Source organism: Ovis canadensis, chromosome 20, assembly GCF_042477335.2.
Source record: "Ovis canadensis isolate MfBH-ARS-UI-01 breed Bighorn chromosome 20, ARS-UI_OviCan_v2, whole genome shotgun sequence".
Lineage (NCBI taxonomy): Eukaryota > Metazoa > Chordata > Mammalia > Artiodactyla > Bovidae > Ovis > Ovis canadensis.
The window spans coordinates 55,961,183-55,987,096 of NC_091264.1; the positions used below are offsets into that span (position 1 = coordinate 55,961,183).

Below are 25,914 nucleotides of genomic sequence, written 5' to 3' on the forward strand. Positions count from 1 at the left end.
TCCTTCCATCTGTGAGATGATTGTGTTTATGGAGACATTTATCCAGGGCTCCAGTCTGTTAAGTGTGCATCTGTGGGTCTGATTTAGTTGACTTCTATACATGCACGGATTTAATATACTTCTTGCAACATTCCATGGATTTATTTGTTAATATGATGCTTTTTTTTGTTTTTATTCTGCCCTCATAACTCAACCCCTGTGGATAAAATGATAAAATAGCAGCTTCACCCTTTGGAAATATTATTAGATTTTGAGTCTAGTGTTATTTGTTGAATGTTTTAGTTTCAGGGTTTGTCATGCTAAATTTTGTGATAGGATTTGCTGAACTGAGTAAAATTTAAAATATAGTAAAAACCTAAAAGGAGGTATTTCAATTCTTCCTACTTAATTGATCTTCTGAAAATATTATTAAACTTTGGAGACGAAGAGACTCAGAGTTTTGAAATTGCAAAAGGCAAACAAGTTGTTATCATATCAGATGAATTACTGCATGGCCAAGCTTTTATTTTTTGATAAAGAGTAAAATCCTCCCTAGTTAGAATAAGGGCTTCTTTTAAGAAGAGGTGTGTTTAGTCCTTCTGCAGCCAGAGTTCTTGGTAACCTGGCCTGCTGAGTGTGTGTCATGTGTGACCCTGTGCACACGTGTGGTCAGGGCAGATGCCACATCACCTTTGCACTGCAGGATTTCGGCAGTGTGATTGCAGAGATGGTGTGTGTGCTGAGTCACTTCCGTTGTGTCTGACTCTTGGCGACCCTATGGTCTATAACCTGCCAGGCTCCTCTGTCCATGGGATTCTCCAGGCAAGAATACTGGAGTGGGTTGCCATGCCCTCCTCCAGGGGATCTTCCCGCCCCAGGGATCGAACCTGCATCTCTTACGTTTCCTGCATTGACAGGCGGGTTCTTTACCACTAGTGCCAACTGGGAAGCCCCATAAGGATGACACCTGTCTGGAAATCATGGTGTTACAAGGCAGTGTAGGAGGTGTTATAGCACTGACGGACGTGAGTCCCGTAGGAGGTGACATAAGAGGAGATGGCCATGTGGGTGTGATGGATGTCTTCATGGAAAAGACTAACTTGGATACTGTTTTATATTGGTTATTACCATTAACCATTTCTGATAGAGTTTGGAGAGTGACCAGAACTTAAAACTCCTGCTCACCTATGCCTTTTCACTTGGTGAGCCGAGAAGGTGACATTAATGGTCAAGAGCAAAGTATCTGCGGTGTTCTCATCAGTGTTACCTGTCCTCCTCACTTACACTTTCCCTCAAGACTCAGTTCAGTCCTGGCTTCTCCAGGAAGCCTTTCCTCTTGGTCCTTGGTGTGTGAGTCATCCCCTCCTCTGTATTCCTAGAGAATCCTCAGCGTGGCTGGCATTAGCAGAGTGCTAATTTATGACACCAATTTCTGACTGTTGCTTTACTTCTGTATCCCTCACTAAATTTCCTTGAGGTTGTGGAGCGTATATAACTCAACCCTAGCATTATTCCTACTGCTATTCCTAACATTATTGCTAGTGTCTAAGGCACAATACATTTTTTTGTTGTTGTTGAGTGAATGATCAAACTCAGAGGTTACATTCAGTGTAAGAAAATGAGTATTTATCCAAGGCGTGACATTTATCATCATGACAGCAGTAGTGATGGACAGAAATGGATGGATTCGGGACATGTTTTGAGATAGAGTTAACAGGTTGTATTGATGGATTGGATGTGGTGAAGGAGGGAGATGGATCTGCCAAAGCTTGAGGAGTGGTGACGGCCTGAGTGGAGGTGAGGGAGACTGGGAAGAACAGGCTGTTTTGCAAGTGTTGCTGGGACGCCTGCTTCACTTCCGAGCAGTACTCTCAGATGGGCAGTTGCATATGAGTCTAGAGCTCCAAGAAGAGATAAAGACAGGAAGTACAAATCGAGAGCCTGTGGATGGCGTTTAAGGCCATGGAGCTGGATGAATTGCCTTGTGAGAGCAAGTAAGTTAAGAAGGGGGCCAGGATTAAACTGGCAGAGCTCTGGCATCTTGTGGTCTAGAAGGGGCGGGGAAGTAGCAAAAGGAACTGGGAGAGGAGGAGAAAAACTCGAGAAAATGCTCTCAAGAAATTGCCAGCGGAGTCAATTGCTGCTGAGGGATTCGGATGAAAAGTGAGAGCGAACATCGCCTTTGACAGCAGGGTGGTTGTCGGTGGTCTCGCTGTGCAGAGCTGGGGTCTGGAAACCAAGCTGGAGTGGGTTCAGGACTGAGTGGGAAGTGGGGGAACTAAGTCCTTGAGTGGGTTACAGGGGTTGGGAGTCATGGCTCAACATCACCAGCCTTAGGTTCCAGCCTCCCAGATTATTTCATTATGTTCCAAATGGAACTCACACACTGCCCTCCAAAATCTGTTCCTCTTCCTGTTTTCTGCTGATGAATTCCCTTTGCTTCCAGTGATGCAGACAGGAACCCTCATGGTTATATATACTTCTCCCCAGGGGTCAACTGCCATGGTCTGTTGACTCTTCTCCCCAGCGTTTTCGAATTGGACCCCCTCCCTTCATTGCCCTGGAGGAGGAAATGGCAACCCACTCCAGTATTCTTGCGTGGAGAATCCCATGGACCAAGGAGCCTGGTGGGCTGCAGTTCATGGGGTCGCAAAGGAGCTGAATATGACTGAGCACGCTTTGTTGCTGGTGCCACTGCACTTGCTCTTTCCAGGCACTAGTTAGATCTTCTTCAAACTCCTCTAGCCATTTCTTGAGTGCTCCCTGCTTCATTCTCCGCGCTGTCAGTACGTCTATCCATCACAGCTAGAACATTCTTCCTGAAGCATGGCTTTGCTCGTGATATTCTCCCGCTAAAAATAAAAGCAGATCCTTTCAGCCTGGCACTCAGAAGCCTCTGCCTCTTCAACCTCGTCTCCCACTACTTTCTCTTCATTCAGCCTGCTGTCCTGATGGGCTTGCTCTTTCCTGAAGATAACCTGCATCATTCAGCTTCCACACCTTCACTTTGACCCTGACTGCCTTCCCTCCTTTCTCTTATACCTTCTGTATTGCTGGATGCTGTTGCCTCTGGCATTATGGAGTCTGCCCTAAAAATTACAACACTTCTTGCTTTTCTTTATTAGTCTTTAAACTTATAAAATTATTTCGTCATAGTGATCTTTACCTTAAATCACAGTCACCTGTACCACCCCAACCTCCACTGTCTTCTTGATTAAGGAATTGGGTACAGGACTCTCTTACTTTCTAAAAGAAAGTCACTTGGAAGTTTCTTGAATTGCCATGGGTCAGGATATTCTGTAAATAAGGGCCTAGAAAGAGGCACCCTGCTCACCTTTACTCTTTTCTTGTAGCAACTTCCCATTGTTTTGATGAGGCAGCCAGCAGGTTGGAAGGTGGGCACAGTAACTCCAATGAAAGCTCTTAGGGCAATGACTCATTACTGGGCTTCCCTTGTGGCTCAGCTGGTAAAGAATCTGCCTGCAATGAGGGAGACCTGGGTTCGATCCTTGGGTTGCAAAGATCCCCTGGCGAAGGGAAAGGCTACCCACTCCAGTATTCTGGCCTGGAGAATTCCATGGACTGTGTAGTCCATGGGGTCACAAAGAGTCGGACGCTACTGAGCGACTTTCACTTCACTGACTCATTACTAACACAGACACTGGATTCTTGGCTCCATGGTTGTTATTTGGGGTAGCAGTAGGGAAGAGCAGTGTCTGTGAAATCGTTCTTCCCAGTTTCACCTTTTTTTAAAACAGGGGTGCCTTTTTGAAATTTCGCTGCTTCGTGTTCCAAAAGAAGGAAAGCAGAGGCTCTCTGAAGACTGTAATCAGAGAAAAGAGAATTAGTGTTCAGAATACTGAACTGAGGGACTTCCCTGGTGGTCCAGTGGCTAAGCCTCGGCATTTCTAATGCAGGGAGCCTAGGTTCAATCCCTGGTCAGGGAACTAGATTCCGCAGGCCACTTCTAAGCGTTCCCATGCTGCAACTAAGATTGGCACAGGCAAGTAAATATTAAAAAAAAAAAAAAAAGAATACTGAGCCAGGTGTTCTGTCATCCTGTCCACCCCTTGGTGGCCGTGGGGAGTGGCTCACACGAGGGCATCTGGAGGGATACGTGAAGGTGCCCCCTCAGGATGCTGTCTTCGGCACGTGCTGCCTTTCTCTTCAGCCTTTTCAGCATTCATCCCATTTGTTGTTGTTCAGTTGCTAAGTCACGTCTGACTCTTTTGCGACCCCATGAACTGTAGCCCACCAAACTCCTCTGTCCGTGGGGTTTCCCAGGCAAGAATATTGCAGTGGGTTGCCACTTCCTTCTCCAGGCATCTTCATCTCATTCAGTTCAGTTCAGTCACTCAGTTGTGTCCGACTCTTGGCGACCCCATGAATCGCAGCACGCCAGGCCTCCCTGTCCATCACCATCTCCCGGAGTTCACTCAGACTCACGTCCATCGAGTCCGTGATGCCATCCAGCCATCTCATCCTCGGTCATCCCCTTCTCCTCCTGCCCCCAATCCCTCCCAGCATCAGCGTCTTTTCCAGTGAGTCAACTCTTCTCATGAGGTGGCCAAAGTACTGGAATGTAAAATAGGTTTCAGGAAGGTTTACTTTCTACCTAATCTTTTAAGAATGAAGCTGGGCTATTGGCCAAAGGGAGATGATTGCACCCTTATTAAAGACAGGATTGAAAGTAACTTTTTTATTCCTTAGTTAATGAACTCTGGCGCTGGAGTAATGTTATCATGAGTTAGTATTTTTAGGGAAAAAAAAAAAGGAGTGATACGACCACGTGATTTAAGAACCTCCACTCGGCTGTTTCAAGAACACTGGCTTTTCAGTGGGCAGCTTGCCAGTCCTTCCTGGCCAGCTGTTCATGGTAGTCAACTGTTTTGGAACATGAGCGGTATTGTAATTAGCAATGAGGAATTCTGATTTGAGAATCCAGAATAGCTCTAGATTTTGCAAATAAAAGACAAACATCTCATGTTTTAAGTGGGATAAGCCTTTACAAATAAATATGCCTCCTCAAAATTACTTTTAATTAGTACTGATAGTGAGAAAAATATAATCATTAAATTATTAAGGAAAACCTGAAAAAAACTTGCTTTTGACTTCTGTGTCAAAAATGTTTTACGACTGTTCATCTATCTTCCTTGGCTGTACATCTCCCTAGGAGACTTTGTGTTTCAGCATTCCTAAGTGACACGAAATCACACACCAGAGTGTTTCCTGGAGGCTTGGCCCTTTTGTGACAGGATGGTCTGTGGACTTCAACCCTTTGATATATAATTTCCCCTTTCATTTAGAAAAGGAAATAACTGCTCCTCTTTTGAATGATTTTTAATTAAAGATTTTTTAAAAATCTATTATTTATCCATGAAAGGAAAAGTAAGTTGCTTTTATAAACTGGTAGTTAAATATATTAGATGGTTCATGGCTGGCATTAAAATGCTCTGTTTTTTTGTTTTGTTTAAGTGTTTCAGTGTTTTAATAGTTTAAATTTTGGTAGACCTTTTTTGAACCATTAGTAGAGTAATAGCAGAAAAACTGAAATAGTAGCTTTAGGCTAACTGTATTGGTAATTTCAAAGAGTAATGGACTCCATGTGAACATCCAGAAATACCACTCTCAGCAATTAAAGTACTTAATATTTTATTATAATCTAAGAGCAGTTTCCATTGGGAGTAGATTAATAAATGTATGTTTTCTTTGTTTTTCCTACAGGAAGGAACTTGAAACCTTCAAAGGTAATTTTGTGTTTAATTCTTCACTTTAAAGTAGATGAGAGTTAATTGATGTCAGATGTTTTCTCTTGATGATGATAATGAAAGAATGCATTCCGTTTTCTTTAAATCAAGACAGTTTACATCAGAAAATGCAAGTTTGCTTAATACTGTTTTTGTCAATTTATTTAATCACGGTGGTTTTGATATCAGCTGTAACACATGTACCAAGTGAGAGTTTCTGCTAATGGCATCATAAATAGTATGTTAGGATGACATAATGTGGACTTAGAGGTTGTTGAGAATCATAGTTGGAGAAGATTCTGGTTTCTGTTGTGTAGAGAGAGTCTGGGCCTCACGGAGAGGTAATGGTGATAGGTGATAGAGGTGATAGAGGTGGCCTGCAGGCAACCCAGAGTCCCCTGAACCTCCTGCAAGGTTTTCAGTGCTGGTCCTGCTCAGCCACCGTCTTGTAACTTTGGATAAGTCTCTTTACCTTTTTCAAGTTTATCTATAAAATCGTAAGCTTTGCTGAGCTATATTCTGAGATACTAAAAGTGCCTAGCATTGCTTTTTAATTCTAGGGAACTTTTGCAAATGAGTGTGAGAAATAATTCTTGGTCGTGCTGACTCTTGGAAACACTCATGAAAAATAGGGAAAACCACAGACTTTCAGAAGCTCAAAGCCCTTCCAGCTTGCCACTTTTCAATTACGCTTTAGAGGTTGAGTAGTGAAATTTCTATTCTCAGAGAATTTCAGTAACTGAGAAGACTCTGAATTGTTGTCTATTATGTTTCATTTATAAACTAGTATCGACTTTTTGAGTTACTGGTTAAAGATTTTCCAGAACATTATTTACAGTTGAATTGTTTATCTCTGTGATCTGTTTGGATGTTTTAGAGAAAACAACTAATACTTGAGATAAAAGGTATAAAGGCTTATTCCTGCTACATCTGTTATTAAACCATCTTGACTTGGCTGGGTTTCTGTTTGGCTGCAGTTATAGTGAATTATTTAGTTCACCAGTTTGTTGAGGGCCGTGTTAAATGATTATGATCTGATGTATTATCATGGTTATCATTATTCTTAATCAATTTGTGAACCACACTCATGTACATTATTTTTCATCACTGGTTTAAAATAAGATTTGAAATCCCCATAAAGTGTTATTTTCTCTCTCCTCCTTTCTTTTAGTCTACTAGCATCTTCTTATACTGTATTGGGGGAAGAAAAAAAAATCAAGTTAATATTAAAAGACAGGCAGAGAGCCAGATTATGCAACATGTCAACTTTGCTTGCATCTCAGTACTGAGGCTTTTTTTTTTCATTTTGTATGACAGTATTCCAGAAAAAGAGGAGACCAGCAGTTTGCAAGAGGATAGACAGTGTTGTGTTTACCTGATAGAATAATTCAATTCATGCAGAAATATCTTATTTTTACATATATCCCTAATTATGTACAGCATTGAACAGCACATCCAACCCACCCACAGGCCAGTTAAAGCTCTCAGTTAGAACAAACCCAAAGTGGATTATTGTATCATATCTAGTTTTTTAAAGAACTAATATTCATTAAAAATTATTTCCTCTTGAATGTTTTGCTAATACTTCAAAAGCATGTGTAGCTTACAATAAAAAAATATAATTATTCTTCCAAGACATTACTGGAGAAGAGAATTCATTCAAAGATATAATAACTTGTTATTTTTTGAACATTGCTTTTGCCTTTGTTTTTCCTTTTTACATTTCAGGAAAACAGAAAGCATCACTTCCTCCAACTGTTTTATTCAAGTTGTAGTTATATTTAGAAGCTTTTTGCTAAGTTGGAGAAGGACTAACTTTTGGGGGCAAAATTAGTAACCCTCAAGGTTAGTAACATAGATCAGTGTGATCCACCAAGTTCTGGATTCTTCCTTCTGTACTCCATTGAGGTTAATGGGTTCATCTTTATCTTGCACTTGAGATATATCTAGCAAATCTCTACAGTATTATTGAAACAGTTCATTATTTGTTTTGTTTTTTTAATATTGGCAGCAGGAAAGGTCTTTTCTTTTCTCCCCAATATTGCCTTTCTTTAAACTCTTTAGTGTTAGTCACTTGAATATTATACAATATGAAAAGGGTAAGATCTTTAAAGTCTTAATTTTTTAATTTTCAGTGAGAAGGAACCCCATTATTATAACTACATGTAGAGTAAACAAATTGGGGTGCATGTATATTTTTACATTAGTTTTCTCCAGATATATGCCCAGGAATGGGATTGCTGGATCATATAGTAGTTCTATTTTATTTTTTTGAGGACCTAGTGGTTATACCAATTTACATTCCCACCAACAGTGGGGATCTTTTCTCCACACCTTCTCCATGATTTAATATGCAGTTTAATTAAATATCAGCATTTAATATGCAGTTTAATTAAATACCAGATAAAGTGATGAAACCTCTGTTTTAAGGAGGCTGTTTTTAAGAAAATTAAGTTGCCTGCTTTGGAAGACCTAATACAGGTAAATAGCTTTTTAAAAAATTACTGTAAAATGTTAAATTAGAAATTAGAAAAGACTTGGGGGAAAATAATAAAAATTCTTAAAGAGTCCATACACAAATTGTTTTTCACATCTTAAATTCCCGTTCTGCTTTTTAAAATAGGCTGGAAATTTTATCCAGTGCTGAATAGGTGGCTTATACGAGGATTTTTTTCAACCAGTGGACCTATACTCAAAGAACTCAGGAGAAAAGTATGGTTATATTCTAAGTTAAAGTGTCAGTATCCGTGTTTTTAAAAAGCCTCTGCTTTGGCTGCTCTGGGTCGTCACTGCTGTGCCCAGGCTGTCTGCAGGGGCAGCGAGTGAGGCCACCATCCAGTCGTCGTGCGCGGGCTTCTCATCGCGGCGGTTTCTCTGGGTGCAGAGCTTCGGCTCTAGGATGCTTGGGCTCAGCAGTTGCCCCACAGCCTGTGGGGTTTTCCCAGACCAGGGACCGAACCGATGTCCCCCGGCCCACCAGGGAAGCCCTTGCATGTGTGTGTGTTTTTAATGATTGCCTATGTTAACTGCTTTATTAAAAATTAAATGAGCAGCATGGGATCTAGTTGTGTTGTATAAGAGGACATCTACTGTAATCTGCTCTTTACTATAGCACTGCCCAGCCATGTCAGAAATGGGACTGACAGTGTGAAAACATGCCAGGGTGTAGTGGTTATCACTGTCACAGTGAGTGGGTCACCAGAGAATGTGGGGCGAGGCGGCTAAGACCAGCCTGAGGGAGTGTGATCCCACTTAAGGCTTTGTCCTGGGAAGCAAAGCCAATCAAGGATACAGGGCCAGTGAAAGTGAAGTCGCTCAGTCGTGTCCGACTCTTAGTGACCCCATGGACTGCAGCTCACCAGGCTCCTCCATCCATGGGATTTTCCAGGCAAGAGTACTGGAGTGGGGTGCCATTGCAGTAAAGCCAATGAAGGGTAAAAGGCCAGAGCACTCATCAAAACTGTCCAAGACAGCTCTGTGACAGGAAGGTCCAGAGAGGAGAAGGCTTAAAGGAGAAGTGGTCATCAGTGCCAGAAGTAACGTAGGAAGGTTGAGCAGAATGGGGAAATCCCACTGGAGTTGACAGTGAATAGATAAGTGGTGAAGGGAGACTCCAGAGTGCAAATCAGAAGCACGTGAGGCATTTAGGAAAGAAATGAAAAGGTCACTTGAGATCGAATCAGGGTCAAGGTCAGGGAAGAAGGTGAAGTTGAAGATGTTAAGGACTTGAGTAAGATCTAGAGAAGATGGAGAAAAAATACCCAGATAGGTTGTCCTTGGAGAGGATCCAAGGATATCTCTTTTTCTGAGACTTTAGAGAAGGAAAGGATGGCAGGTCATAGGGGAAAAAAAATCTGTGGAAGGAAAGACTGTCTGAACTTGCAAGGCTAGGCTCAGAAGTAGAAATATAAACCAAAACAAATAATGCTTTGCTCAACACAAAGCTGGGAATTAAAGAGCATATACGATGGGTCGGCAGAGCACGGTAAATCTTGGGTGCTAATGAGATCATGACTAAAACGATTGGCCATGGAATTCAGGCCGGAAAGGAGAGGCCGGAAGAGACCAGTCAAATGAGCAAGATACGAGGTACCAGGGATGGTGTTCCCCTTAAAAATGGGAAGCACTTGGATAGTTGAGTATATGGTTGACCACGCTTCTTGTGGTCAAATAAAGAATTTCAGTTTGACATCGTTGAGATAGAGCAGTTCCCAGTGATGATCATGGCTAAATTTGAGTGAAAAAGAAGGCATAAAATGACGATGTCATCTGACTTGGGAAATTCTGAGGCCATTAGGAGTCGTGCTTATTTGGGTGACTCAGATATGAATTATCCATACCGGTGGCTCAGTAGCCACAGCAGGTCATGAATTTAGATGTGACAGATAGATGGAGAACTTGGGTAGAACATGTTGGGTTAATTCAAGAGTTAGCTTAACACATAGGGCAAAGCTCTTCTGCTGCCATTTGGCAATATTTAGGCAGTGGAGACCCAGGTTGGGTAATACCGCTGTCCTCTGTCCTCAAGGGGCTAAAGCACCGTGGCAAAGCTTCTAGGACAGAAAGGCAAATATATGATTTTAATACAATGACAAAAATATTAAAATAGAAATAAGCACACTATGGTGGGAGTAATCAATCTTTTAGAGAGAGGCACTCGAATGCTGACCTGGCAGAAACCGATAATAAGGACATTCCAGGAAGAGGAAAGAACAACTGCAAAGATGCAGGGACGTTTATCTTATTTCAAGAGCACAAGTTAAAATTTAACTTCTTGTTCAATGAGGAGACTACAGTTAGTTAGTGCTGAAGCATCTGGTGCGTGGGTACAGTAGTGAGGGGTGGCGTTGAGACGTGGGCAGGGCATACATGCCACACAGCTCGTATGGCACGCAGAGGAGCTTTGGCTTTTTCCTTTGGACTAGTGGTCTCCGAAGAGGCCCATGAGTATGCAGAGTAATGTCAGTGGAGAAGAAAACTGGAACCCCTGTTTCTTTTTTTATGTCATCCTTTTATAATTCAATTTTTGTGCATATTCTATAATAAACTAGGACAGGTATTGATGTATATGTTAGTTCAGTTCAGTCGCTCAGTCGTGTCCAACTCTTTGCAACCCCATGAATCACAGCACGCCAGGCCTCCCTGTGCATAAATATACATATTTGAGGGTGCATGTTAAACGCTTTTGTTCATGACAAGACTGCTCAGCAATCACTCTTGTAGCTAAGAGAGACAAGGTAGGGATGGGAGAACCAGAAGTTTCAATTTAGGGTAACAAGAGGCAGTCTGCATTATAGAGCAGGTTTTCTGGGATCATAGGTTTTCTGAAGACAGATTAAGAGCAGTCTAGAGCAAGAAGGGTTAGTTGAGAAACTGCTACATCTACTTGAATGAAGGCAGTGGTAGAATGGAGAGAAAGGCCCAGATTCAAGAATCAAGAATTTCATCACTCTTGTGAGAAGTCTAGGATGACTGGAATTCTGGCTAGGACATGTGGGTGGATTTTTCTTTTACCAGGAAATGTAATACGGGCAGAAGAGCAGATTTGGGAGGGAATCATAGTGGATTCTGTTGGTTTGGGAGGATGAGGTACAGCATCAGTTGATTAATAATAATAATTAATCAGTTTATTAATGCAAGCAAGTTCCCAGTAACCCCACAAAAGTGCAGTTTGATATCTGATAGAGAAATGCTTTTTAAAATGTTTTATTGAGATTTGACTTTCATATCACAAATTTAATTCATTTTTAAGTGTACAATTCAGTGAATCTTAGTAAATTTATAGAATTGTGCAGCCATCATCAGAATACAGTTTTAGAACATGTTCATCACCCGTAACCGTTCCTTTCTGCCTCTCTGCATTCAGTACCCTTTTGTGTTCCCAGCCCCAGGCAGTCATTAATCAGTTTCTATCTCCATAGACTTTCCTTTTCTGGACCTTTCATGCGAATGCAGTCATGCGATGTGTTGTATTTTTGCTTCTAGATTCTTTTAGTCATGTTAAATTTTTGGAGTTCATCCATGTTGTGCCATATATCAGTAGACGGTTCTTTTTATTGCTGAGTTAATGTCCCATTGTATGAATTTATTGCAGTTCGTTTATCCTTTCACTGGTTTATGGACATTTGGATTGTCTCCAGTTTGGAACTGTTGTGAATAGTGCTGCTATAGACTTTCATATGCAAGTCTGTGTGTAGACGTATCTTTTCATTTTTCTTGGATATAAAACTAAGACTGGAGTTTCTGGATCATATGATATGGTTGTGTTGTGTGTGTTAGTTGCTCAGTCATGTCAGATTCTTTGTGACCCCATGGTATGTAGCCTGCCAGGCTCCTCTGTCCATGGGGATTTTCCAGGCAAGAATACTGGAGTGGGTTGCCATGCCCTCCTCCAGGGGATCTTCCCAATCCAGGGATGGAACCCAGGTCTCTTGCACTGCAAGCAGATTCTTTACTGTCTTATCCACCAGGGAAGCCCTATGATAAGGTTATACTTTTTAAGAAACTGCCAAGCTGTTCTCTGCAGCGGTGGTACCAGTTACATTCCCACCAGCTGTCTAGGGGTTGTGGTTTCTCCTCACCCTTGTTAGCACTTGATATCCTTGACTCTCGTGTCTAGCTCTGTGATCCATTTTGAGTCAGTTTTTGTGAAAGTCTAAGGTTTTTTTTGCTTTTGTTTTTCACAGATATCCAATTGTCTCTGAACTATTTTTTGAAAAGGTTTTTCCCCCCATTCCATTGAACTGCTTTGGCACTGTCGCAGGAAACCAGTGGCCATAAATGTAAAGAAGAGTATATTTCTGGACTTTCAGTTTTGTTCCTTATTGTCAGTACCACATTGCCTGAATTATTGTAGCTTTTGTAATAAGTTTTGAAATTGAGAAGTATAAATCTTCGAACTTTGTTCTTTTACAAAATCATTTTGGCTATTTTAGGTCCTTTGCATTTCTGTGTAAATTTTAGGATCATTTTGTCTGTTTCTACCAAAGGGAAAAAAAAAAAAGCAGCCTGCTGGGATTTTGATAGGGATTGTTTTGAATTTCTAGTTCAGTTAGGGGAGAATCAGTCTCTTCATAATATTGTGTCTTCCAATCCATGAACATGGATGCATCTTCATGTGTTTGTAGCTTTGATTTTCCTGAGCTGTGTTCTGTTATTTTCAATGTGCAAAGTCTCACTTCTTTTGTTAAGTTTACTCATAAATATTTTATTCTTGCTGAGTGAATTCAGTCTTGAGCATAGTAAATCTGAGATGTCATTACAGATGGAAGTGTCCAGTGGGTTGCTGGACGTCAGGAGAGAGACGTGAGGGGGAATTGGGAGCAGCCTGACTCGGGTGGGGGTGGGGAGCCTTGGGTCTGGGTGCAGTTGCTCGGTGAGACCAGGCAGAGGAAAACAAAGGAGAGGGGGGTAGGAGTCTAGGAAGCGCTAGAATTCACCTGACGGGCTTAAGAAGAGAGCTAGCTCCCCTCGTCGGGGGCGGGGTACAGTCAGCTGCAGAGGTGGGGATGCGTGTCTCGGGGTGTGTCTCAGGGAGCGCCAAGCAGTGCCACGTTGTTACGGAGAGGACAGAAGGGAAGATGGTCTGAGAAGGGCCATGTGGTCTGTCAACTAAAGTTCACCGGTGACGGTCCTGGGAGCGATTTCAGCAGCACGGAGGTTCCCATGTGGGCTGGGAGGGGAACCCAGCTGGCGGAGGACAGGGGGCCAGGGGGAGGTTCTGTCGCATTCCCTGTGTGACCCAGGTGCCTGGCACGTTGGTACTGACTAAACATTTGAGTGAATGGGGGAGTAGAGCGGGGCTTTCGAAATCACAGGCTTAGAGGAGAGAAGAGAGGAGAGGCTGGAGGGGAGGAGGGTTTATTGATTTCTGAGAAACTTGAGTGCCTTTGTGTGAAAGGGGGGAGAAAAGAGGCTGCAGACGGGGAGGGGCTGAGGGCACAGAGTGGCTGACAGTGAAGCTGTGGTGCAGAGGACCACGGCGAGGGGGCTCAGAGCACACGACTTCGAAACAGGAAGAGACTGTCGACAAGTATCTGTAACTATTAGAATTGTGAGGATTTGAGATACTTATTAAAAATACATAGCACCTTCCAAGCTACCAGTGAGTGTGGCTGAATTTGAAGGAACCTTTAGGCTAAAGCTGTGCTGAAAGTGAATTGGGGGGAGTTTAAAGATACCTTTGTGTTGGGAGGCAAGCTGTATTCTTCGCCTTTATCTTAATGCTTGCGGAGCACTGGGTCTCTTCTCTCGTCTGGTATGTTGTCACTAAGGCGTCTTTGTGCCTCTGTGACGGACTCAGACGGGTTTAGTCTGTTTTCAGCCTCTCCCCTACCTTCTGAGCAGCACTTGGTATGGCCCCAGATCCGTGCATACATCTTTGCACACCAGAGCCCTGAGAGCTTGCATTTGGCTTTTACAGAGGTAGTAGATTCTGATACATGTCTGCCGAAGTCATCAGCAGAAAACTAACAGGCTTAATAGAATTTCTTTGGAAAAACCTGCTTCTGGCTCCAGCCTCACTTCCTTTGTTCTACTCCCAGAAGATGCACAGCAGGGGAGCTGCCTGGTAAACTGGAGGTTTCACTTGACCAGCCTGAGCTTCTGCTCAGTTCTACTTGCTCAGTGCCCACATCCATGTCATCTCCAGGATTCACCGAAAATAGTCAGAGGAATCCCTGTAGGTGGAACTTTACTTTATGCTTTTTTCCTTCACTGCTTTCCTTTAAAATGTTTACCTCCATGCTTGGGTACATCGCAGTGTTTGCATGGTGTGCCGGTGATTCATCACTAAAAAGCAGAAATAAAATTTCAACTCGATTGGAACCTCTAACCAGTAATATGTTAATGAAAGCATTATTTGTTTCTTTATATTACAAAGAAGTGATAGTCACTATAAATTAATACTTAAAACAAGTGGAAAATGTTTCCTGGCAATCTGGGACTTTGCTCTTATAATTTTGTGTCTTAGCCCCATCGGGTGAAATTCACCAGTCATCTTTATGAGGCAGCACCTTTATAATTGAAAGATAAATATAAAATGCCAGGCACTGGAGTAATGAGTCCATTTCTGACATACAGCTCCGTAAAACCAACTCAGCTTCTCTCGCTGCTGGTATGTGCATTTCCCAAGAAGTGGCTACTGTAGTTAAACATGTGAGCCATAGCCAACACGATGTGAAGTTAAAGTTCCTTGCATGCCGCTGCGTTGGGCTCAACTAAAATGGCTGATTTTCCAAATGGGTTTGGGAAAGGTAATAATGCTTCATACAGATTAAAACCTCTGTGTTATTTTCCTAATTTTACAGAACTTTGGTGTTTCTTGTCATGTGTTGGTAATGGTTTTGTGATATTTTATTTTAATAAATAGCACATGTAAGGATATTAAACTTGTGGAATTTACTGCAAAAATTATACCTTAAAAATTAACTGGTAGCTTTTTTTTTTCAGTTGAGTAATTTGTTATTCTACCCATGGAGATTACTGAAGAATAATTTTTAATAATTATTGCATTTTTAAAAACTCCATATTATGCCTCTAAGGTGGCACATGTTATGACATGTTATATATCATTCCCTGTCAGATGGATCCCACTTGTTTCTAAAGGGAAAAAAATGAAAGAAATACATGTCGTCTGAGCTTTTCCTTACTTTATTGTGATTTTTCTGTTCCTGAGATTACATGTTAAAGTTGAACTTGAATTAAAAGGTAACTTCCTTCTCCCTTTCTTAAGTCTATCTTGCATGTAGTGTGGCAGACTCTTTAAGCTCAGGGTAGACACATTAATCAAAGCAAAATCATAGCTCAGAAATTCATTCTAACGCTGGTGCATTCATGAAACTCTAACCCGAGGTGTTCCTGCATTCTCGGTCATTATTTGTTAAGTGTTCAGGGATAAACTGGTAAGAATAGAGTGAGAAACTTAGGGCTTATTTTTTTAAGTATTTATCAGTAATATATGATAAATGACACTTTCTCCTCTTCCTTCAGTTACACTGTCTTAACATGGTGGTTGTGAGTAAATATTTGAATGTAGATATAATCTCATATTAATTTTTTTTTAATTCTTTAAGAAATTACTCCCTGAAAATCTTGACTTCTTGGTGAATATTGGCTAGATCTTTTTTTTTAATCTGCTTCCTTTTTTTCCACATGTCAATATGTGTTAGTGTATTAAAAAGATGATTTATATTATGTAGTATTTTAGTAAAGTTAGTATCTATATCCTACGGTACAGAAATATTCATATCCTGCCTGTCGATTTTGTCTCTAAGTCAGTTTATTTTTAAGACCTAGTTGATTCTTTATTCTAGTAACTGTCATAAGATGTTACACTGTGGCATGACCTAGAACTCTCAAAGATGACATTTTATATTGAAGAAGATTGTAATTCTAACAGCTTAGGTAGATATTAAACTGCAAAAAAGTAGAGCCTTGATCAGGGTTGTGGTGCTTAAATGTTACCTTTCTGCGCTTTCTTATAATGAGTATATAGCACTCTTCTGTAAACAATAATTATAGCAATAGAGTCTTTTTAGAAATGTATCAGGACAACTTTCCGTTGTATATCATGTGTGTTTGGTATCATGAATAAATACAGCTATTCTGTTTCATTACCTTTTTGCTGGAACACTGTATAAAGTTGACAGCAAAAATTATACCTTTCAGAAAAACTAGATTCCAGTAAAACTAAACTCCAGCACCACGAAAGAAGAGGTAAGTGAAGATTTTACCTGTCAGGCTCAAAAAGAGAGTTTATCTGTTGAATTCACATGAAGCCTTATGATTTTCTCTTAGTTTTTTGAAGGTTCATGCTGGAAAATAACCTAAAGGGCCTTGTAGCTCTGCTGTTTAAACTGTTTGGGCAGGTGATGGAGTTAGCACTTTCTCAGAAGACTGGTCCATAGTTAATGATTTTTATGGATTGCCAGGGCCAATCAAGTGGCTGGCTGAGCCCTACAGGAGAGCCATCTAGTCACCGAGGAAAGTCAGCCATGGCTTTCCTTGGAGAGATGTGCTCATGCCATAAACAGAAATAGATGCTGGTGAACTGTTTTGTTCATGCTTCTGGCCACTTTCAGGTGGGATTTCAGTGCGCTTAATGGTCTTGAGTGAGGATGTTACATACTAAGGATATCAAATTGTTGACATATGTATTACAGATATTTAAAATCTCAGCTTGGTTATTTGCCTTCTAATTTTGTTTGCTTTTTTCTTACACATGGAAGTTTCATATTTCTATGTATTCAGACAGGTATTTTAAAATGACATCCTCCGTTGTTTTTATGCCTAAACAGATCTCTCCCAGTCCAAAGAAATAAATGTTAATTTGTAATCTCTTCTGGTTTTTATTCTAGCTTAATTATCATTTGCTGATTTTACTCTAACAAATCTGGAACTTATATTGACATATAGCGTGAAGTAAGCATCAGTTTTTTGCCGTAGAAGTAATTAATTTTTCTAGTACTATGAAATCATCCTTTGCAGCCCTCAGCTTCTTATTGCCAAATTTTGTTGGCTACACTTTAAAATTTTTATTTGTTGATTTTCGGTTGTGTTGGGTCTTCATTGCTGCACGGATTTCTTTCTCATTGCAGCGTGCAGGGGCTACTCTCTAGTTGCAGTGAGCAGGCGTCTCATCGCGCTGGCTTTTCTTGCTGCTGAGCACAGGCTCCAGGGCACACAGCCTTAAGTAGCTGCGGCTCCCAGCAGTTGCAGTGCATGAGCTTAGATGCTCTGTGGCATGTGGAATCTTCCCGGACCAGGGAGCGAACCTGTGTCTCCTGCATTGGCAGGCGGACTCTTTACCACTGAGCCAGTGGACCTTTCTCTGGCACTTTCTCCCTCTTTCTTTCTGCGTCATCTGCTGAATCATTCCAGCACTTACTCTGAACTGTAAACTGCTTATTTAGTATTGGAGTATATAGCCAATTAACAATGTCGTGGTAGCTTCAGGTGAACAACAGAGGGACTCAGCCATAAATATACGTGTATTCATTCTCTCCCAAATCCCTCTCCCATGCAGGCTGGCATGTAACATTGAGCAGAGTTCAGTGTGTGCTGTACAAATAAAGAGGTCCTTGTTGGTTATCCATTTTAAAATATAGCACTACATACATGACGTTCCCAAAGTCCCTAACTGTCCCTTCACCCAGGCAACCACAGGTTTATTTTCTAAGTCTGTGAGTCTCTGTTTTGTAAGTTCATTTGTATAATTTCTTCTTAGATCCCACATATAAGGGATGTCATACAGTGTTTCCTGTTCTCTGTCTGACTTAACTTCACTCAGTATAACACCCTCGAGGTCCATCCACGTTGCTGCAAATGGCATTATTTCATTCTTTTTAATGGCTGAGTAATATTCCTTTATGTATGTTACCACGTCTTCTTTATCCTCCCCGCTGTCAGTGGGCATTTAGGCTGCTTCCGTGTCCCGGCTGCTGTAAACGGTCCCGCGCTTACTCTGATGGTCCCCAGGCTTCACTCTTATTTTTCTGTCTCCTTTGCCTCATTGTCCTGCCTCCCCCACCCACCCAGGTGGGAAGAACCTCTGGGCTGCATCCTCGGGCTTTTCACTCACCATTCTGTGGTCTCATCTGTTCCAAGGCTTTAAATACCGTCTGATGCTCATGACTCCCTGATGAGATGGCTCCTGACCTGCCTCTACCCTAAATTCTAGACTGGAATAGCCAACTACCAGCTCAGATCTCTACAGCTGTGCCTACAGGAACCCTCAACCCAGCACGGCAGGGCCTGGTCTCCACACCCATCTTTCCACCTTCCTGGCCGCTCCGTCATCCCAGTGACACCACCGTTCATTCTTCCTGGGGCTCTGACCACAACAAACACACGACCGAAAAATAAGATGCTGCTTATCTCGCACTTGCTCTCTCACCTCACATCCGATTCTTCAATAAATCCAAACAGCCCAAACTGGATCCCAGATCTGACCGGATCTTCCTATCTCTACCAGCAGGTCCAGGCTGCCTCAGTCCTGTGTAGAAGCTCCGGTGGCATCCTCGCCCAGTCCCTGCCACTCCTGTCTCCCTCCCTCCCCACCCAGTATCGCCTTCTTGCCCCAGATCCCCTGCAGCCTCTCGTCGCACTGACAACAGTGCCCTTCTCTCTGCTCGCTCAGCCCGCTGTTTGCCCCCACCCCTGACCTCACCTCCTCCCGCTCTTTCCCGGCTCCTCTGTCCAGCCCCGCCGGCCACCCTCTCTTCCTCCCGGGGGCCCAGCACGCCCCCTGTGCCTGGGGCTTCTCCTGAGGCCTCTGCCTGCTCTGCTCCTCCTCCAGACAGAGTCCTGGCTCCCTCCTTCCCTCTACCTTCTCAAAGGTATCCGTGTTTTCAGTTGTGCATTCTTCTCTCTCTCCCTTTACCTGGCTTTCTTTTATGACATACCTTTCTTTTCTTTCTCTTCCATGGAAACCTGATATATACTTACCTGGGTCTTCTCTGCTGCACACCGTGCGCGGAGACACAGATTGACCCAGGACTCGGCGAGTGTTCACTGGCTCGATGGAGTCCCAGGGCAGCATCCTGTCCCCTTGCCTTCTGGCTTGGATTCCTTTTAACTCTGTCTTCTAAACACTGCGGAGCCATCTAACTAGCTATCTAAAAATTCAGATATTCAGATAAAATTCCCATCAGTCACATCATGAGACCTGGAAGTGGCTCCTGATTCTTCCAGTACCGCTTCGTAGCTTTAGTCACGAGAGCGTCACAGTCACAGACTTTGTCACACCCACATATCGGCTGTACCGCTTCTGACTTTCTTTCTCTAAGTCAATTCGTTTTAAAGAGAGATTTTAAAATACACTTCTTAGGGAATTCCCTGGCAGCCCAGGGGTTAGGACTCAGCACTTTCACTGCCAGGGGCCAGGGTTTTCGAGCCCTGATCAAGGAGCTAAGATCCCACAAGCCATGTGGCACAGCCAAAAACAGAAACTTTTTTAGTAAAATACTCTTCTTACCATAAATGGAAAACGAGTATCACTTGACACAAACAGAAACTGCGCAAGTAAATACGTAACTGTTAAAAGACTTCTGCCACCACAGATTATTCTGCATGCACTATTCTGGAAAACTGAGCTTCAGGATTAAGTGCAGGCTCTTTAACGGAGTCAATAAAATTCTTCCCAAAAGCCGATGCTTGCCTCTCCGGCTTCGTCACTGTTTGTTTGTTTGTTTGTTTTTGGTACTGAAAACTTTGAGGATGTATTATTACTTGCTGGTTTATCTTGAACCAGACAGTTTTGTGAAAAGTGTTTTTCTCACTGATCTGTTAAGAAAGAAAAAAGAAAACAGCACTTCAAAAAGAAACGCTGTCACACTGAAAGCAATTTTGCCGAGAGGCAAACCTTGATGGCCAAGCGTTCCCCGCCGTCCTGCCCCGGGTCCTCTTGGCAGGAGCATCTCTTCACTGCTACTTTTGCCAGTTCCACCGTTTGCATGTTTGTGAGACCAACGTGAAAATGCCAGTCCCAGCCGGAAAACGGCAACGTGGAATCCAGGAGGAGCTCTCCTGTGGGCTCTTGCCCGCACGCGTGACTTTGGAGAGTGGCGGCCGCTTTGTAGGGTGAGCAGACTCCGGGTTTCCCTTTCACTCTTTCGATCTTCTCGTATTCAGTCTTCTCACATTTCCCGTGCAGCGTCAGTAATTACTGTGAGAGGCTGCTGTATTCTATCTAAAGAGCAAGTGCATTTTCTCACAACTAGGGTAAGAAAGCTTATATTACAGTGTCTGCCCCCTTTTCTTTTCTCTCTCTCTCTTTTTTTACAAATTTCACACTGGAAAAGCCCAAAGAAGTGTTAGAGTCCATTAAAGTCAGATGGAGCTATGCCTCTAAATCGCTAATTTGGTTGGTATAGAGTCAAGGGTGAAGATATTACTGTTTTCTAGAGTAAAATGGTTCTGTTAGGTTGGCAAAATTTTGTGCTTTGTATTAGGGGAGAACACATAGCGGAAGACTGTGTTTGTAGAATAAACCAGTTTTAAATGATGTGTTCAGAAAAATGAGTCCTTAGAGCCCCATGGTGGAGAGCCCCCGACTGAGATCAGAACCCCGCCCCCTTTCTGGGCTGCTGCTTGGATTAGGAGAGAAACATTAGAAGGTGTCGCCGCTAACTGGCAAACGGAATTGCATGTTCTCATGCCCAAGTGTCTCCTTAGAGTGGCTGCTCTCCTCCTGCTCCCTGACATGCATCTTTTGAGCATTTGGGTGGAATGCTTGCTGAGGGCCATGCTCTCTATGCTAGAGGATGCTTATTTCTGTGCTCATTGGAGAGCGCGACTGGGCTTCCCCCGTAGCGCAGGGGTAAAGAACCTGCCTAGTGCAGGAGACACAGGTTCGATCCCTGGGTCAGGAAGATCCCCTGAAGAAGGCAATGGCAACCCACTCCCAATATTCTTGCCTGGAGAATCCCATGGACAGAGGAGCCTGGCGGGCTGCAGTCCAGGGGTTTGCAAAGAGTCGGACACAACTGAGCATTGATACGTTGGAGAGCATGACAGTGGATTCACTTCTAATAATTTTTGGTGAAAGCACTATGCTCCGAGCAGAGTGAGATCCACAGTATGAGACACCCCATGTTGTACGAGTGATGTATCTGCATCTTCCCTCGGGTTTTGGGACCTGGACACCTGCCTCCCCTCACCTACTTAACTTGCTCTGTCTCAGGGGCCTTGGGTTCCCCCACACAACCCCTCAGGGCTGGAAGTGATGCTGGTTCCCTTAGTGAACACCCGTGCTTGTTGTTCTTGCCATCTGCTCTCTGCATACCTGGGATGTGCCCACCAAGGAAGAGCCCGCCAGTGCTGGCATCCCCCGCCGCTGATGCAGCGCCTGGCACCCACCAGGCCCTCGGCCCGTGCTCGCGGGAGGGAGGGAAGGGGAGAGCCATCCGTTTATGCACCATCTCTGTCTTCTCTAACTGTTTTTGTGATGAGGCGGTCTGCGTGGGTTCTGCCTTGGAGTGTGTGCTCAGATTCTGGAGAACGGTGTGCTTCTCCTGAGACAAGCTCACTTTGAAGTGCTTAACCACGTGGGTTTGTCATCTTTCTGTTGTGAAGACATTTTTAGCAATAGCGACAGACTCTCTTATGCTTCAGAATAAGGCTGAGAACTTGCATTAACTGCGTAGAGGAGAAGAAACTGTTTACAGAGTGACTGTTCTTTCACTTTTAAGAATTTTTCAAAGTTGACTTTTTTTGGATGAGTGTTTTTGTGATTTCTGTTTTCATTTCTTTTGGGTGAACTATCTAGGACGGTGATTGCTTTCTCATGGTCAGTATATGTTTACTTTTTAAAAAACTGCCACACTCTTTTGAAAGTGGCTCTTCTGTTTTTCAATCCCACCATCAAATATATGAGAGTTTCCATTGCTCCACATCCTTATCAACACTTACTTTTATCCACTTTTTAAATTTTAGCCATTTTAGTGAGTATGTAATATGGCAGGGTTTGGGGGGGCAGTTTTAGTTTGCACTTCCTTATTACTAATAATATTCAACATCTTTTAACGTGCTTATTTGCCATTAGGATGTCTTCTTTGATAAAATGACTCTTCAAATCTTTTAATTTCATTATTTATTTGTTTGTTTGGGGTTTGGATTTTTTATTGAAATATAGTTGACTTACAGTGTTGTGTTAGTTTCAAGTATACAGCAATGTAATTCGGTTGTGCATATCTACATATTGTCCCTAAGTCGTGTCTGACTCTTTGCGACCTCATGGATTGTATCCCGGCAGGATCCTCTGTCCTCCACTATCTCCTGGAGCTTGCTCAGATTCATGTCCATTGACTTGGTGTTGCTGTATAACCATCTCATCCTCTGTCGCCCCCTTCTTCTTTTGCCTCCAATCTTTCCCAGCGTCAGGGTCTTTTCCAACGGGTAGGCCTCAAGTGACCAAAGTATTAGAGCTTCAGCTTCAGCCTCAGTCCTTGCAATGAATATTCAGGGTTGATTTCCCTTAGGGTTGACTGATTTGATCTACTTGCAGTCCACGGGACTCTCAAGAGTCTTCTCCAGCACCACAATTCTACATAAATATATATTCGTTTTTTGCATTCTGTTCCATTATAGGTTATTACAAGATAGTTAACATCATTTCCTCCAAAGTTGACTCTTTATGATGACTTATATTAAAAGCTCATTAGCATTGACTTGCTCAGACATGTTATTGATTTGATAAACCAAAATTCTTGAATTTATAAAAACCTTTGCTTTCGTTTTCTCTTATTCTGTACCATGTATCAGACATTTCCCATATGGTAGCAGGGTGGAAACTTTGGGTATTGAAACTAGACTATAAAATAAATATACCTGGGAAAAAATAGTCAAAGTTAAAAACAAACAAATAAAAACTGGTAACTTTGCTCCAGAGAGGATATACAAAGCTGAATCCTTAAAGCACACATTCTAGTTTAGCCCAGGTTGCGTGTTCCTCTTGGGCACGGGAGCCGGTGATTAACAGCACGGAATCTGGAGCCGCTCAGCGTGCTCCCTGGGCATGTTATGTAGCCTCTCTGAGCCTCCATTTCCTCCTTTGAAAGATGAAGATGAGAGCAGGACCTACATCCTTGAATTGCTGTAAGGACTAACTGAGTTGGTACATGTACAGGGCTTTCAGCACTGCCTGGCGTTTACATAAGAGTTAGCTGCTGTTACTGCAGAGATGAGGCAGATAGAATAAGTGACCTGTTTTCCATTATTTGCTCTCTGTGTGTTGTACTTGAAAGGCTCAGTGATACAGAAGAAGGGAAGAATCAAGTCCAAACCTCTCTGGGTTACAGAGCTGAGTTTCTGTACGTCATAAATACAGGAGGGGTTGTCAGCAGTTCGGCACACAGGCTGGGTTTTTGCATCCTTTTATCACTTACAGCTGCATATCCTTGGCGAAGTGACTTAACCTCTGAGTCTGTTTGCTTACTTGTAAAATGGGAATAATAGTGGTACCTATCTCATCAGGCTTTTATGAGAATAAGTGAAATAATAGTACCAGCCATATAATAAATGTGGAATGATGTTAAGCTCTAATTATGAGTTCATACTAATCATAATTCTTATTGATAGGACTCGTAGCTCTCCATTTTTGATTAGCCATGGGCTGTCTCTCTAAATGAAAACAGTGGCAAAGCTCTGTAGATTAAGGTAATTGTTCACATATAAATATGAGTTGGCTATTTTTATCATAAGTGTATCTTCAGGACTCAAACTTTGGTTTCAGAAACAGTTTAACAAATGTGTGTTAGTAAGATTAAACTAGAGTATTAAAATAGTTTTTAGAAAAAAGTCTTGAAATTACAATAGAAAACTAACAGAATATTTTGAGTTCTAAAACGAGCTACTAACTTTTGAGATTTATAGATTTATTCTCTCATCCCTCATTTATTCTGCTCCTGTCGAGTCCAAGTGCAGGATGTAAAGATGAATAGGACTTCATGTCTGCTCCCATCAGGAAGTTCACAGCGTAGCCGGGAGACAGTGAGCAGCTGCAGGACCAGGAGTGAACTGTGGGGTCAGCGTGGGCTGGTGTGGGGTTCTGGGGGTGCCTGCCAGACATGGAAGGGCGCCCAGAGGAAGGCCGTCAGACTTCCTTGCAATCATGTGGCACTAAGCTTGTGGCATTCTGGGCACCTGTCTTATGAGTACGCACTGATCTGGAAAAAGATCCCACGTGGCTACTGAAACCCCAGGAGCAGTACTTGGCAGGGAAACTAGGAGAGAGACAGTGCAGGGAACAAGGGGAGGGACACTTCTTCACGGGTCAGTGGCTTACAGTCTTTAAAGAGATTACAGTGAGGTTTAATATGACAGGTAATAGACCTTATCAGTCTCTTAATTTAGATTGACAGTTCTTTGAATAAATTTGAACTGGGACTAGCTGAAATCCTTCATTTGATCAAGTAGACAGTTAAAAGAATTATTATGCTTCCCCCACCCCCCTTTTGTTACGGAAGTTATCAAACATGTACAGAATAGAGGATGGTGAAAGTCTACGTCCCCATCACCCTGCTTCAGTGCCAACACACAGCCCGTCCTTCGAAAACAAATTCCCTTATGTGGTATAATTTCTTCCATTAGTATCTCAATGTATACCTCTAAAAAATAAGACTTAACTACACCACGATTATCATACCTAAAGTAGTTATAACTTCTTAGTACCATTAAGATAGAAAGAGGTTGTAATGTTAGTTTTTTAGGTTAATAAGTGAAATAGAAGTTTCACTTATTAATAGAATAGTTTAAGTCATATATCTCTGTGTGTACATATATCTCTGTAATACCTAGTTTACTAATTTCTAGGTTACTAAAAGTATGCTTTTGAATTATTCTTTATTTGCATATTGTCTCATTCAGTTCACAAACTGCCTTAGTTCACATTAAAATGTTATTATTTTATGCAGAAACTTTAACCCTCTTTAAGTGGAAATTTATAAAAGTCTGTGAGCATAGTCGGCTTATGTAAAGTACTCCAAGGAAGAACACAGTGATCACTTTATAGAGTGTTTACTTCACAAACAGAATCAGCATGTCTCAGGGACCTGTTGGAAGGGGAAAGAATTTGTAAACTTTTTTGTCTGCCAGTGAGCCCCCTGGTTTAGAGGGTGGAGTTTTGGTGCTTGCCCAGAGAGGAAGCAGCGGGCAGGTGCAAACATAGGGCTTGGTTATGGCAGGGAGTCCACGGTCCTCACACAGCTGATGAAATGGCACGTTTGCAGGCTCCGCTGCTTCGTCCTTTTGTTCTCTTGGGCATGAGATTAGGCTAATGAGCAGGTTTCTGCTGTTTTTATAATAATTTTTCAAAAGTTGGCCATAAATGTCACACAAAAATTCCAGTAGTGTCCCCCATTTGGTATTTCAAGTTGCTGCATGTGCTACTCTGTGAAATATAGCTAAACACCTGCGGGTCCTTGTTTAGCAGCAAAGGAGGAGCAACTCTTTCCACCTTAAAAATGTTATTAACTCTATTGCTACAAATATGTAGAATTGATTTTTTAATGAGAAAAGGATATTTTGGTTATTAATACTCTATTCAGTACATCAAATAAAAATGTGAGACAGCCAAAGAAAGCATTCTGTACATCACAATGCATTTTTGAATGGAGCTGGTTTTTGCGGAGAAGTGATTTAAATCCTTGTTTCAGTAAGCCTTTATTTGAAAATAGGAAATCCATTTTCA

At 42.2% G+C, this 25,914-nt stretch overlaps 1 protein-coding gene across 4 annotated transcripts in view; it reads left to right on the top strand.

Moving 5' to 3' along the window:
• The window catches only part of DTNBP1 (dystrobrevin binding protein 1), a 99,965-nt gene that overhangs the window by 47,490 nt on the left and 26,561 nt on the right, over positions 1-25,914 (top strand). For all 4 annotated transcript variants that reach the window (XM_069563864.1, XM_069563867.1, XM_069563863.1 and 1 more), the window contains one exon: positions 5,704-5,726. In XM_069563864.1, coding sequence (XP_069419965.1) covers positions 5,704-5,726 — 23 coding nt within the window. The remainder of the gene's footprint in view (positions 1-5,703; positions 5,727-25,914) is intronic.